This window comes from Mandrillus leucophaeus, unplaced genomic scaffold (genome assembly GCF_000951045.1).
Source record: "Mandrillus leucophaeus isolate KB7577 unplaced genomic scaffold, Mleu.le_1.0 Scaffold733, whole genome shotgun sequence".
Classification (NCBI taxonomy): Eukaryota; Metazoa; Chordata; class Mammalia; order Primates; family Cercopithecidae; genus Mandrillus; species Mandrillus leucophaeus.
This window is the reverse complement of record NW_012107953.1, coordinates 1654082-1669875: the sequence shown is the minus strand read 5'-3', so window position 1 is coordinate 1669875 and position 15794 is coordinate 1654082. Positions and strand designations below refer to the sequence as shown.

General features: G+C 33.6%; 1 protein-coding gene across 1 annotated transcript in view; it reads left to right on the top strand.

The window, feature by feature from the left end:
• The window catches only part of LOC105528799 (F-box/LRR-repeat protein 17-like), a 378669-nt gene that overhangs the window by 200176 nt on the left and 162699 nt on the right, over positions 1-15794 (top strand). The window contains exon 4 of the mRNA XM_011965687.1: positions 6787-6863. Coding sequence (XP_011821077.1) covers positions 6787-6863 — 77 coding nt within the window. The remainder of the gene's footprint in view (positions 1-6786; positions 6864-15794) is intronic.

Below are 15794 nucleotides of genomic sequence, written 5' to 3'. Positions count from 1 at the left end.
TTTTTTTCTTCCTTTTTTTTTCTAGTGTTTCCTTTAGTCCTGAAATGTTTTCTTTATAGGACTAAAGGAAATGCTTACCTTCAGTTGATTTTAGTAGTTATAGAGATAGTAATAGGACTTTGCTGCTCCTGGGTATGAACATGAATATCAGCTACGGCCACAAACAATAAACAGTATTTGATCCATCAAGGTTATAAGTATTATGTTCCTCATTTTATAATAATGTGGCTTTTCATTATATCTTTTAGTATTTCTAAAACATAGTTCACATTCAATGAAACATTTTTTAATTAAATAAATGAATTATTAAAGCTTAGCATGTGTTTTCTGCTTCTTGCATATTCTGAGGAATGCTTAGAAAATGTTAACTTGTTACATAAGGTTTAGTTAGTTATGGTAAAGGATGGAACAATGGCTAAAATTAAAAAGCAAGACTTTTGGTTAAATAAATCTGAAATATTAAAGCCAGAGCCAAGTTTCTTGCAAGTTTGTTAGTTCAATTTCTGTACCCGCCCCTCAGAAAAACCTTTAATCATCTTGTTTCTTAGTAGCTTAAAGAAAATGTGCGTTTTAAAATATTGCAGGCATTATTCTATCTAAAATACATGTTTAAAGTATTCTAAGAAACATTCAAATTAAATTTAAACATATTTTACTATATAAATGAAGAAAAACCTATTTTCATAACAGCAGGTTGGTGATGGCCATTCCTAACTATATGAAAAATATTATTTTGTTGGTATATTACTTTTTCAGTGCTAAATCCTGTTCTCCAATGAGAAAACCTATTTAATGTCATAGACACTCAAGGAGAGAGTGGTCCAGAAAGAATCAGCAAATGACATCTGCTCTGCCTCATTTTCCTTAAAGGTGTAACACCCTCTGTTGGCAAAGATGCAAACCCATAGAATTGAAGTTTTAGTAACATTTCAGTTTGTAGGCCACCTCTTGTGGTGTGCCTCATTAAAACATAAATAACAAAACACTACTATTCTAATTTTGTAGTCTTCCATTACCTCTCAGTGTGACAAAATGGGCATCGGCTTGCTATTGTTTAAGCAGCAAGAGCTTAAATTAATCTCAGCCACACTAATCAGATATTGGCTTTCTAGAGAATAACATTTGGTAGTGAGAACTTAATGAGTGTCCCAAGATAATTGTTGTTAACTGGTGGAGCTGGTGACATTTTGCATGTCACTACTAGTCTTTGCCCCTGTGGTATATTAAGAACGTGTTTTGAGCAAATGTTCTCACATTTTAATTGCAAGTCAACCTTTAAAAAAGAATTTTTCTTGCAGTAAACATCTCTTCTATGAGCACATCTGTAGAAGTTTACATGAAAAATTGACTTAGGTGTATATTTGGTATTGTGTTGTCAATAGGATTGAATACAAGAGCGTTTACAAAAAAAGTATACTGCAGAATACAAAGTGGATTTAACATATCACCTTGATACCATCTGCTATGTTCCTGAAATAGTCTTGTATTTGTCATTTATGTACAGCTGTTTAACTTGAAGATTTAAAAAAAAACTATTTCATGCTATTTCTGCAAGGTTAAGGTGTCCTATTACTTAGAAAAAGTATATAAATATAAGACTCATAAATGAAATTGTATTCAAATGTATTAAGGGGAAACATACTATTAATAGATTCTTGATTGCTTCTTGGCCTTTTGACTGAGATCAAGTGTATTAATAGATTCTTGAATTGACTCATCTTGTAAAAGTTGACTTGTAAATTTTTCTCTTCTGTGCATAGAAATCTTTTATATTGTACATTTTCTGAAAGCAGAGTAAACCTATAAATTATACCCATTCATTTGCTGCACTGGGATTGGATTATTCTTCAGTAAAACTTCGTTTAGAGCTTTAGAAAAATCAATCAGATATCATTATTCTTTCTGTAAGGTACCCAATTGTGTTTTGGTGACCTCTGCTATCATTTAAATGACCCATTTATGAATTAGTCAGGATGAGCTTCTGCAGCATGGAATTGGACTGTTTGCCCTCTTGTTACTCTCTTTAGATCTCGTAAACACTTTTTACTCCTTTCGTGTGTGTGTGTGTGTGTGTGTGTATGTGTATGTGTTGTAGCTACTTAAGCCCCTGCCCACTTACAATCTATGTAACATAGGTTGGATTCTTGGCTTGCTTACTTTCAAGAAATGATGAAAATGAGATTCTGTTTCTGAAACCCCAAATAGATCACTTTTATGATTTGTTTGTTTCAGGAGTTTTGAGTTTTGATCCACATGTTTATTCAACCTAAATATACCTAGCTCCCAGATACACTTATTTGCCAGTTACTTTCCGGCCCTCTTCATAGTTCTTTGTTTTAGATCTGTGGGGTTGGTTTTGTCTTGTTGCATTTGTATTTCACTTAAAGATATATCTATTATTCAAATATAAAAGTGACTTAGCAAAGAACATCCTAAAGTTTATTTAGAAATTCACCAAGCCACATACTAATGCATCTCTAATAGGGACATTTCTTTTCACACATCTGAGGTGATTGAGCCTGTCCTTTAAAGTGAGATTTGCAAACCAGTGTCTGGCAGCTCCAATTAGCTTCTTTTGGGTTTAAAGCAAATCACAAACAGTAACAAGGTCTCCTAGGACACTCCTATTGCAAGCGATGTAGTCATATTTCCTCATTAGTTCTTTTCAATTGTCACTAATGCCATGTTCTAGCTTTTGAGTAGGAGACAAAAAAACATAAAAATTTGGTATGTATGTAGAATGGGCCATTGTTTTCCATAATTCAAGGCTCTTTTGAATTCCTTTGATAATTTTGAAGCTTACACAGCTTAATTCATTAACCTTTACCCTTCACATAAATCATATGATTAGGAATCTATTGCTAAGGAGACAGATTTTCCCTCCACTGAAAATAAGTAATGCCTTCTTATCTTTGAAAAAAAAATCCTATCTAGCTTACCAAAGTAACCTTTCTATTGCTTTTCATATTTCATCAGATGTTTCAGGTGCATTTTAGAACATTATCAAAAGCAAGTGAGCATAAAGTTACATTATTATCAAAAATATCTCTGGATGCTTAGGATACTTTGGAGCAGTATTTTCTGGCCCTTTTTCTGTATTCCAAAAGAGTTTATATATATATGTATTCAACAGCTGTTACTCAAGAATTTACAATGGTAGCAATGTTGTGGGTTTTTTTTTTTAAATTCTCTTCAGACCCCTGTCAAAACATAAAAGCAGGAAAATAAACTGAGGGTAGGCAATTCAGAATAAATTAAAGTATGTTTAAATGAACCTAAGACTTTTTTTTGGAGAACTTTTTCATATGGACTTACCTTGTAGAGAATGATGATGTAGGGCTCCAAAAAATGTATGTGATTGTTCTGTGATTCCCTGAAGGGGAGACTAGCATGTCTTTTGATTCCTTTATTCTCTCTTGTTAAGACAGATCTCTCTTTAGGGTTTAGTAATCTTAATTGTGCTTGACATTCATGAGCTACTTTAAAAGTATTTGATATTCTTCAGCATTTATCCACTATGCCATTTTCCCATGTTATGAATTTTTCTTAGTTATCTTATACATCGTTACTTTCTGTAAGGACACAGTTCTTTTCCTAAATTTTATAACTCCTTATGTTTTCATACATGAAGTGAGAAATCTTTGAACCTACTGATTCATAGAGAATGGCCATGTGATATTCTGAGCTTTGCCTATAGGAATGATGGGGACAAAGGGTTGGGGAAGAATAGGAAAAATTTGAATTCTATATTGTGAGTTTAGAGACTCATGGCTTGCTCCTATGGACCAAACTAATTCATCACTATGATTAATGAATATTCTTCTATGTAATCTGTGAGTAAGAAAGGTGATGAAGAAGTAAACATTTTACATGTGATCTTTGGTTCTGTCACTCTCCTTCTCACTTCAAGATTATTGCTTTGCCCACATTTCTCTCTTTTATTAGTATCAGTTTATAAATACCTCTTAACTTGCTGTACCTGTAGTCCATACTAAGATTTATGACTTTGTTTTGTGCATACGTACTATACAGCGAACTAGAAATTGCTCTGATTTTAATACACTAAAGGTTATGACTAGAGCCAAGATTCTTTGTAAAACAGCGGAATTATTTAAAGTAAATATGTTCACAGACTTGTGTTATGTACTACTTGTAAACATGTTATAGAATGGACTCTGAAAGTTTCAGGAGAAAAGGATAGTCAGCACCCTCAATCTCTCATCGTGAACTGCTGTCACCACATGCTACCTGGGAAACACGACATAGATGGATTATGAGACTTCAGACACTAGCCAGGAACATGAGGTGGTGTTCCATTTCCACCAATTTGTAGTAATGGGATAATACAAACCACTTCCATTTTCAATTCTTGAAACAACAGCTCCTTTATCTACCTACTGCAACCACTCAATTTTGTGTCTCAATATATATGACGTTTCTGTCCAAAATCACAGAATTTGGCGTTTCTCTTTTCAAATGTAAAATCCATAACAGATGTAAAATTAATATTTTGCTACAGGTTTTCCAAGGGTATGGTTTTGTCACCATGAATTTTTATTTCAGAAATTAATTTTATGCTGTACATGACTGTTAGCACACTGGCTGTGATCAGGGTAATTAAAAGTATTTGGAAAACCCTGTTTACCTGAACTTTCAAGAACAGCAAAAATCCTAGGTGATTCTTTATAGAAAGCAAATTGCTTTTCTCTTATATTTCTCCCTTTTTTATCTGAAAGACACTGCTTACTCTTAATCATGTGTTATCTCTTGGCCACTGTATTGCCTCCTGAGTGGGCTAAATGATTTTATAATAGGTATTCATAATTGTCTACACCTCTTGAACTTTTCTCTGTTCAATATTAGGGAAACCTGATGCTCATGACCTTTTATCAGTTTTTAGGAAGTCTTTATCCAGTGAGTGATCATCTTATTTTATATAAATGTTGGTTCTTGTTGCCTATGTACTAACATTTGACTTGGCTTGTACAGTGAAGTCAATTGTGTCATTTGCTATTTTTAGTCATCTGTGTGTCTTATGTGCTTATAGCATATCTGATGTAAAATCAAGTACAAGGAAGATAAATAGGATATTGCACTTGTTTAGAGCATAATCAAATATAAATCAGGCATTTTGAACTATTCAAATAGAGCATGAGAACAAACTACAATTAATGATTTTTGGTGGCCATGCGAAATATTGGATCTGTTTTTTTGGTAGGTAGTGGAAGAGGACAGTGAGATATGTATATTTGATTTCACTGAAAGTCGTCAGATTATTTTTTAATAATTTAGGATATTACAGTCATCTAGGGCCTTTTTGTGCACTCTTAGCATGTAAAAATAGTTTTTACCATATAAAAGGTTGTTATTGTTGGTAATGTTTCATTTCTGTTTTTATTCTTTTTATAATGAATTTATTTAAATATTATGTAAAAACGAAATGACATGGAATTAGCTTTAAAATTTTCCTCACAACCTGTATCAATCATAATTGCATTGTCTTGCTGTTTTAAGTTTCTCGTTTTAGACATGGAAAAATTTATCCATTTTTTATAGTTTTTTTTTAATAGTGGAAGAAAAAGAATGTTTATTTGGTTATTCTGAGGAAATTTGAAATGTTTATCATTCCATTAAAACAAAATTCCATAAAAATTTTTTAAAAGAAATATATGTCTTCTCTATAACTAATTTAACCTTCAATAATGAATTATGTGAAGTAAAATTGTATAAAATTTCCTGACATTTTATGAAGATTCCTACAAATAAGCCAGACAGCAAATAAAATATAGGAAAGACAGAGATGGATACTGAGTAATTTTTTGATAGATTATGCGCACAGGTATCAAATCACTTGATCCTTACTTCCTAGAAAAGGTTAATGACTCTTTTTGCTTTTACCCTTTTACTTAACTGTTATTTATAAAGATTAAAAGAGGGACTGCATTGAAGGGTGCATTTGCCTGTGTGTCTGTATGACTGCACAAATTTTTCTGATATTATAGGAAACTGAGCCACAAAATGGATAATATTGTTAATCATTATTTTTAAAGTTCATTCAATTCTGTAATACAACTTCCACTAGGCCTATTAGATCAGAGTGCACCATTAAAATAAATTTTTTAACTTAAATGAAACCAGAAAAGACAGTCTTACATATCTATATCTATATTGTTAAATTGGCCTTAACCTTTACAACAACTTATTTACAATATTAAGAATAAGACATTTTAAAGTTATGTGTACATATTTTCTTTCATCTTTAATCTGTAAAATTATAGCTTTTTAGAACATATTTGATATTAAATTGAATAAAATTTTGCAAAAATATTATTTCAGTGTTACCTAATTCCATCATTAATAATTGAGCATATTAACCATGAGCTCATTAACCATGGGTGTATAACCATCTACCTATAATAATAATCTATCTATATTCTACAGTTCTATTATAATTATTTTATTATTTAATTATATAAATAATATATATTCATTAAGCAGCATATGTTTACTAGTCTTTTATTACCAAATGTAACATTACCCTTATGGGAATATTTCTTTCTAAGCTCTTTGGTTTTAAAAGATGCACTAGTCATAAATGTGTTTAAATAAAGTCAGTTAGGTATGACAGCACTTGACTTTAAAGCAGGGAATACAATACCTTTCCTGCAACACCTGGAAAGAAACCGTGGCATTCACCAAATGCTGACCTCTTCCTGTTATATTCAAACCCTTGCTAATTTAACTTGAAATGCATTAGTATAACTCACCACTTTTTGTATGTTTCAGGTGTGTGGAGGTCATTGCAAAGGAAGGACAAAACCTGAAAGAACTATATTTGGTGTCCTGTAAAATCACAGATTATGGTAGGTAATGAACCATTGTCCTAATCCTTTCTAAGAATAAAAAGTTACAAAATCATTGAAAGTTTTTTTAAAAGAAATCAAGAACTATATCTTAGAGACTGTTTATCGTCATTTATGCTCATTCTGACCGTACCAAAAATTAAAAATAAAAAAATTATGAGCTAAGAACCAGAGTAAAATGAATATGCATATTACTTCATTGCCACATGCAATCACACACACATGCACACGTACATTTGCACACACACACACATACACAAAATTAAAAAGTATGGCTAAAAGAGGTATACAATGAAAATAAGTTTAACAATAAATAAGTTTGACAATAAAATGGGCATAATAAATATAACTAAGAAAATTATTACATTGAGTTTATTTGCTTAATGTAATATCATGTCAGAAGCATATCTGCTGACATTCTAAATGCCAAACTTCTTAACGCTTTAAATTCTGAAAAACATTGGAAATGTCCATTTGTGGATATAGGAAGTAAAGGGCATACATTTATATGCAACATTTTAAATTATCTTAATTTTCAATATTCTTTTAAAGTGGCAAAAAGCAAGTTGTTTTCTACAATTATGAAAAATATGAAGTCATATTGTTGGAGTAATAAAAATATCCTAGCCCTTCCTGTTTTTGTTTAATTTTATAAATTTTTTCTTAACCATTTGTGTATTTAATCTAATTACAGAGTTTTAACCAGAAAATACATTAGACTTTATAAGAGAATGAAATGGTTTTCTTTTATTTTTTCTGACTTTTTGATTTCTTCATTTAAATTTGAGAATATGCTTTCTATCTCGAGGGAAGTTAATAATCCATTAAGTTGGTATTGTTAGCTCTGACATGTAATAATAAATGACTCCAGTCCTAGGATGTCACACTGACCATCTGCCATGGATGGGAGAGTTGTCTTTTATTAGCTACTAAATTCATCTTTTTGAAAAACTCTACTGAAGTTATAATTTTAAAAATACTCTAATGTTTTTAATTTAAAAACACACCTGATTTCAGTTTATTTTGGAGAATATGTCTTATTCATAATGTTTCTGGGTTGTGAGTTTTTTTCCTAATTTTGCCTTGTAAAAGTAATGTTTTGATATATTTTTCTTTACTTACGTTGTTTTCTGGATTGGCAATTAGATTGCTACTTAGACATGGTTAACTCTCTAAAACTTCTTATGTCTAGCATTGTCTAGGCCCTGAAGAGTTCTCCCTGACCAACACAGGGCATATTGAGTGAGAGAGAAAGAGTGTGTGTGTATTATATATGTATATTGTATAGATACCCATGTAGATTTGTTAATCAACTAATACTTTCATTCATTCATTTGAAACTTGTCACAGGCTGCTCTTCCAGTCTTTTTGTGTATTTCCCCCTTTTTCACTGCCAATTGTCAGGTAGCTAATAGCCAGGAGTTATGGATTAAATCCCTTATAATGAACTCTTCTGAGGTTCTGCAGTGTAAAATGTTGCTAAAAGCACACTTTATTCTGAAGGCGTAGAGATACTTTGTGTCATAACAAAGGCAGTGCCCAGTACCTACTATTAAGTTATCAAGTACAAAAAGGAATGTTCCAGAAGATATTGAGGAAGGTAAAAAACTCTGGAGTTGTGACAGATCTGGGATCAAGTTCTGTCTTTGTTCTTTGACCTTAGGGAAGTTCCTTCACATATAGGACACTCCGTTTCCTCAGTTGTAAAATGAGGAATTAATGTCTGACTTCATGCTTCTGTATGTATCTGGTACTACCTAACCTTGTGAGTAGCACAGTGTACACTGCTAGTAAGTGTTGTTTTTCTACAGGAGTGGGATAAAAACAAGATTCACTTAGAATTTTTCTGCCACCTTTCCTTTCCTAAGTCTTGGAAGAGGTTTATGTTAAAACCTTACCAATATGGTTTACATTTGTGTCTCTGAATTATTTTATTTCAGTGTTTCTCAACCCTGTCTGCACATTAGACTATCTGAAGAGCTTCTAAAACATTGACATGTAAGCCTCACCTAAAACTAGTCAAATTAGAATTTCTATGAAGTGGGGCCCAACCAGTCGTTTTGTAAAACTTGCCTAAATGAAGATAATGTCAGGCAAAGTTGACAACTGATCTTGTCCGTTTGAGCAGAATCAGAAGTGAAAATTTTGTGGACTTTCCTGTCCATGGTGATAAGAAATTGATTATGATTTTTCTTGCACCTCAGTCCCTCCAGCTCTCAAGCGTCTCCTCCATCTTACCTTCCTTCTTCACTAGAATTTCAAGGATTCAAAAGGTTCATGGTGAAAGTCTTTGCATCTGTTGATTCTGTTCTCCGAAATGTTGGGGCACAATTGAGGAAGAGAGGGAAAGGTTGATAGGTTATGAGATTGTACTACAATTGCTATTTGATTATAAAATTAAATTACTGAAAGCTCAGCTCATCACATCTTTTCACCCACTACAATGCCAATGCTATATGGGTAATTTTTGTCAAAGAGGCAGCAAAAAGCTTATTCATTGTAACCAGAGAAAAGCATGTTATTGAAGGTAACTGCTCTGCTAGAGAGACTCTGTTCCCCCTACCCTATTATTACAAATTCTAAGAAGGAAAAACAGATGCCCTTTTCCTTCTTTGACTGGACAAGTAGAAACATATTCTATAGGACTTTTTGATTATTGAAGCTACTGAGAAATTGTAAAGTTTGATGTACATCTGATAGGTGGGCAATTCATCCTTTAAGAGACTACCCCATGGTTCTGCTTCCTATTGCTTTACTCGTATTCAAGCTGGTGAGTCTGTTTTTGGCCCCCTCTTTCTGTGGTGGTGGATATGTACATTATTTTAGTATGGTATACTGAGATTTTTAATTTTTTTTACAGGCTTCATTGATTCAGAAACAGCTCCTCACCTGGCATATAACTTGTAATTTTTGTCAAGATTCTCACAGGTGTTAAATGTAGTATTATAGTACTTAGTAACACCTGCCCAGGCTATTACGGAGTTATGTTTATTTTAATTGATATATGATATAGTTGTCATAAAGAAAACGATCATGCTAATAGGCTTCTTACTCCCCAAATTGAACATATATCTTTATGGTAAAGGGTAGCAATTATAAACAAATCAATAATTCAGACACAGCTAAATAGAAAATACAGTCTGGGGAAATTGCTCCCTGAAGAGAAATATAATATTGTCATTCCTGTATCACTGTACAAACGTATGTCATTAGCAGTGTTGTGGAAAAAAACTCAAACTTAGGTGTTAGAGAGTTCGAGTAAAATTCCAGCTTTGCCACTTCTTTTCTTTGTAACCTAAAGCAAGTTACTTAACTTCCTAGTTTTGCCATCTGTTAATTCACATGATGATACGTGCCACATACGTTAGCGAAAATCAATATAAAACACTCGTGTAGTGCCTAGTGGCATAGTCGACACTCACTAATTGGCAGTTCGTATCATACAGAATCTTCTTTCTCTCTCCCTCTGAAGAGGAATTAGCCCTTCTCCTCTTCCAAGTGTGGCTTTTCTGTTTGTGGAAATCATTATTTAGAAATTTGACCTACATTAGTGCCTACTTGATCTCCAGAGCTAAGCTAGCTAAACAAGATTATTAGTAAGGAATAGAAAAAGATACAGCAAAAAGTCTAAAACCTTTCATTTGCCTTCCTGTCTTAGACTTCTTACCTATCTCTCCTTTGTGCTTCTTTCATTTTATGTGGATAATTTTCTCATTGCTCCCCTTATGCTCTTCTTTGTTCCTGGAACAATTTGTCAGTGAGTACTTCCCAACCTACTTATTTGCTCAAATTTTTTTTGAAAATTTACTTCCTTCAAGGCTGGGCATAGTGGCTCATGCCTGTAATCCCAGCACTTTGGGAGGCTGAGGCCGGCGGATCACCTGAGGTCAGGAGTTTGAGACCAGCCTGACCAACATAGTGAAACCCTGTCTCTACTAAAAATACAAAATTACCTGGGCATGCTGGCACATGCCTGTAATACCAGCTACTTGGGAGGCAGAGGAAGGAAAATCACTTGAACCTGGGAGGCAGAGGTTGCAGTGAGCCAAGATCATGCTATTGTACTCCAGCCTGGGCGACAAAAGTGAAACACTGTCTCAAAAAAAAAAAAAAAGAAAAGAAAAAGAAAAGAAAATGTACTTCCTTCAGGAAAGTGTATCCTTGGGATTAAGAGGAAGACAAGAAGGAGAAATCAACCTGTATCACTCAGGCCTACGGAGGAAGCGATCTTTCTGTTGGGCCGCATAGCACTTCATATGGTATAATAAATGGGATGGATGAATAAAGTGCTTATTTCCATTAGTGTCTCCACAGTGAGTATTACCATTGTGACCCTTGTGCCAGAGGGCAGTTGTAAAATGACCCAGGTTTCTTTCAGAGTTATCACTTTTTTTTTTTTCACTTTAGCACTCCTGTGGGCCCTAGAAATACACTCTAGAGATATCTTTTTGTTTCCCTTTTTAAGTAGTGAAATAATCTTTGATTAAAGAGGACTGTAAATACATACTGACATTGTTGTTTGGGGGCATACAAGGTCACTGACAACCCACAGGCTCACTCAGTACCACTCCACATCCTTCTGTGTGGTTTCTACAGACCCGTGGACTGCTGTCCTGGGGCTGTCTTTGGCTGCCTCGTATTCTTGATCGCGGTACTGATCTGGGGCTTTTTAACATAACCATGTGGCTTGACAAAACCTTTGAATTGCTCTGGGCAAAAGGTCTTCCAAGTCAAGGAGATCACTTTGTCCATGATTATGATTGGAGATGTCGTTTTAGTTGGGCTGCCATTTGTCAGACATGATAAAAAAAAATTCATTCTGTCAAACATAATATTCTGTCAAAAAGTATTGATTCAGCACCCACTGTGTGTGCTGGACCATGTGCTAGATGCAGATGTTCAGTTTCTGCATTCCTAAAGGGATAATGCTGGTAGGATCCAAAGGATAGGCTAGCCTGCTTATTTAAAAAAAAAAAAAAAGTAATGCATCTTCTTTTCCAGACAAGAAGAATGGCAGGGATTGGCCTAGTGACATTATTCATTGTTTTGGTGTAACCCACGCCTCACCCCAGCCTTGTTGACCTTCTAATACTATTGAAAGATTAAAAGGTTGTTCCTTACCTACCTCCCCTTGGGATACCAACCCTTTTAAGCTGTTAGTTAACCCAAATTAGGATCTGGGATACATCATCAAAGTAAATACAAAAGAAACGAAAGAAACCCCAACAAGCATTCTGGGTTACCCCGGTATCCCTTTTGTTGCCAGACTAACATTGATAAATTATTCAAGAAAAAAAAATTCTACACCCAAAATATTTTTGCTCTTTATTATATCATTTTATGTTTTACATTATTAGGTATGCATTACGTGTAATGATCTCCCATTTTAAATGAAATTCCTGTTTTTTTTTTTCATTTTATATTTTGTTTCATTTTTAAATAGTATTTTAAACTGCTCCAAGATTACTAGGTAAGATTCCACTCCTTTTATTAGCAGGAATAACTCTAATAGTTGTAAGGTGATAGAGAAGAACTTTAGAAAAGACATTTGTAAGTCAAAAAGAATGTCCTAATGTTTACTGTTGATTATTCGCACTTTTTTCCATTCTATTATTTAGATATAGATAACTTTTATTGTTTCTAACAAAATAGTTCTAACTTGCTAAATCTATTCTTGCAAATTTCACTTGTGTATGTGTTCATCTTAAAAGTTATTTCTCTCCATTTCTAAATTTTGTTTTATTCCTAGAGTACCCCATTACTAGATTTATATTCCTAGAGTTACATTTAGCAGGTGTTATGTTCTTTTTCTTAGTAATGTGGTATGGTTTGACTGTGTCCCCACCTAAATCTCATCTTGAATTGTAGCTCCCATAATTTTCATGTGTTGTGGAAGAGACCCAATGGGAGATAGTTGAATTATAATGACCATTTCCCCCATACTGTTCTCATCATAGTGAATAAGTCTCACGAGATCTGATGATTTTATAAGAGGTTTCCCCTGTTCGTTTGGCTCTCATTCTCTCTTGCCTGCTGCCATGTAAGATGTGCCTTTTGCCCTCCACCATGATTGTGAGGCCTCCCCAGCCACATGGAACTGTGAGTCCATTAAACCTCTTTTTCTTTATCAATTATCTAGTCTGGGGTATGTCTTTATCCTCAGCACGAAAGCAGACTAATACATAATGGAAATGATTTTTCACCCAAAATTTGGTATTTAATTATTAAGCTTTTCTCCTTTCTCCTTTGCTCAACAGCAAATAAATGGTTGACATTCTTTCCTATTTCCTAGGTCATCCTAAGACTGTAGCTAAGTAACCTTGAAATAAAAGAATGACAACTCTTATCACTGTGTCTTGCTAGAATAGACCACAAATGTCAAATCTATTGAGAAGGACTTCTTAAAACATTTGTTCAAGAAAATACCACCACAATCAATTCAAAGATTAACTCTAGTTTCACATTTAATCTTTTTTTTTTTTTAATTAAGAAACATTCTGGCCTTCATTTAAAAGACAAATAAACCTGTTTTTGTGTGCTTACCCCTTAACTTTCTTACCCCTCAAAGTACATATATGTTGTTGTTCCAAATTAGTTTTTGTAGCTAAATTATAAATTTACATATTTAACTATTAACTGAAATATTAACTTTCCATCTTTTATTTTTTCAATTCCTGTTAGCATCTCTGAAGTATAGTGTCTAATTTTAACTAGCTATTTTTAATATTAGTCTTTGAAACAGTCTTCTATAGGTATAGGAAATTAGGCCCAAATCATATAAAGCATCATTTTTCACAAGGTTCCTGTCTTCAATCCTCATTGCACAGTACCCTTGGATATGCAGACCAAGCATTGTTTTCCAAGTACTATCTAAAGGTATATATATAGAATTATTATTGGCCATTATCAGTATTATATCACTGATGGATAGTTCTAAATGGAGCTGGAATGAATACCAAGATAATTGCAACAATGCCAGACTTCCAGTATCCCAAACAAGAAATGGCTTCCTAATGTTTAAAACTTCCTGAAAATAGATATCTTGAGTGGTAGTGAGTTCTCTATTATGAGAACTATTCAAGCAGAGATAATATCTGAGGGAGGATGTGGAAAGATGGAAGCGTTGGGTAGGAAATCAGCCTATATGATCTTTAAATTCCTTTCTAATCCTGGGATTCGTTCTGGACTGGTTTTATTATTTTTGTTTCATTCAGCAAATGTTTACTCTGTGTGTGCATGCTACTGGCAGGGTGCTCTGGAAAATACAGAGATAGATGGGAAGTACTCTTGTGTTGAGAAGGAAGATGTAAGCCACGTAAAGTTTTCTACCTATGACATGTTGGGGCTCAAGAGAAGGCAGAATCATCATAGACTGCAATATTTGGGGAAGGATTTGTAGAAGAGGAGACATGGGAGAACAGAGAGGAGAAGGAAGGGCATTTGAGGCAGAACAACCTTGGAAAGGCTCAGAGCAAGAACAGGTGTCTGAATGGAAGCTTTTGTACATGTTGGTTATTCTAAAGGAAGAGCAGAAATCATCCAAAGTGATTACATGCAAACACGGACAAATTTTTGAAGAAACCTTATGAAAATATTCTAGTTGAAAATTCCATGTAAGTTCCAATTTTTGTTGTGATTTTTCCTGTCTTATTCAGCATTTGCGTGGTAACAATTTCCATTAACATGTATTATGTAAAAGGAAATATTACTTTGGGTTATCACTAATCAAGTATCCAGTTAAATTAGAAATAAGTCAAATAACAAGCTTTCATAACAATAATAATAAAGATAAAATAGCTAAAATTTATTGGATGTTTTCTGTGGGCATTATTCATTTAATTTTATTAATATTCCACTTTGGGTAGGTACTATTAATATTCAAGCTTGTAGACATGGAAACTGAGACCTGGAGAGCTTCAGGTTTACATAATTTGTGAGTAACACTATAGTATGCATTCAATATTAAGTCAGTGTCTTGCATAATCACTCAGAGGTCAGTGATGTGATGTATTTATTATTAGCAACACTTTTTTTCCAGTAGGATTTTTCCAGATGTCAGAGCCTTAAAAATATTACTAAATCCAGACAGCCATATTTGTTAAATTGCATATGAAAATGCAGTGTCATAAACAGCTACCACATGAGCTCTAATTATGTTCTTCTAGAACTTAATAGGCTTAATTTACTTATTCACTATAACTTTGCCATGCTGATACCAAATGTAAGTTGCATGTCATGATTAAGTGTTCTCTAGCTGAAAGGGGAAGGCTGTCATTGATATTCAGTATGTATTGATGTATTCAACAAATATTTTCTTAAAATGATTTCAAAAATGTATATAATTCTTCATGAGTTAAAATTTTTTAATCTTCTTTTAAAATCATTGTAACTAACTTATTAAAGAAGTTGTATTACCTATTTTCAACAGATGAGGAAGTTGAGGCCTGACAGGTTTTAATTAATTTGCAAAACAAAAATTAAAATTTCCCCCTTGCAGATGACTTCTCAAATTTCTCTGCTTTTCATATAAGAATTATTTCTTTATTTAAGTTGTAATTTTAAAGCAATTTAAGACAACATTCAATGAGATACTTTCATAGTAGCTTTAAAGTGCAGATATTTCTAGGGATACATAACTGTACTATTCCTAGAAATGTAAGCAATTGCTTTCTTGAATTCCTTTCTTAACCCTACACTCTGAAGTTCTCAGGCCTCAGTGTCATCATTTACCCTCAGTTGCCCATTAACTTTTTTTTTTTTTTTTTTTTTTGAGATAGAGTCTCACTCTGTTGCCCAGGCTGGAGTGCAGTGGTGAGATCTCAACTCACTGCAACCTCCACCTCCCAGGTTCCAGTGATTCTCCTGCCTCAGCCTCCCCAGTAACTGGGATTAGAGGCACGTACCACCATGACCAGCTAATTTGTGTGTGTG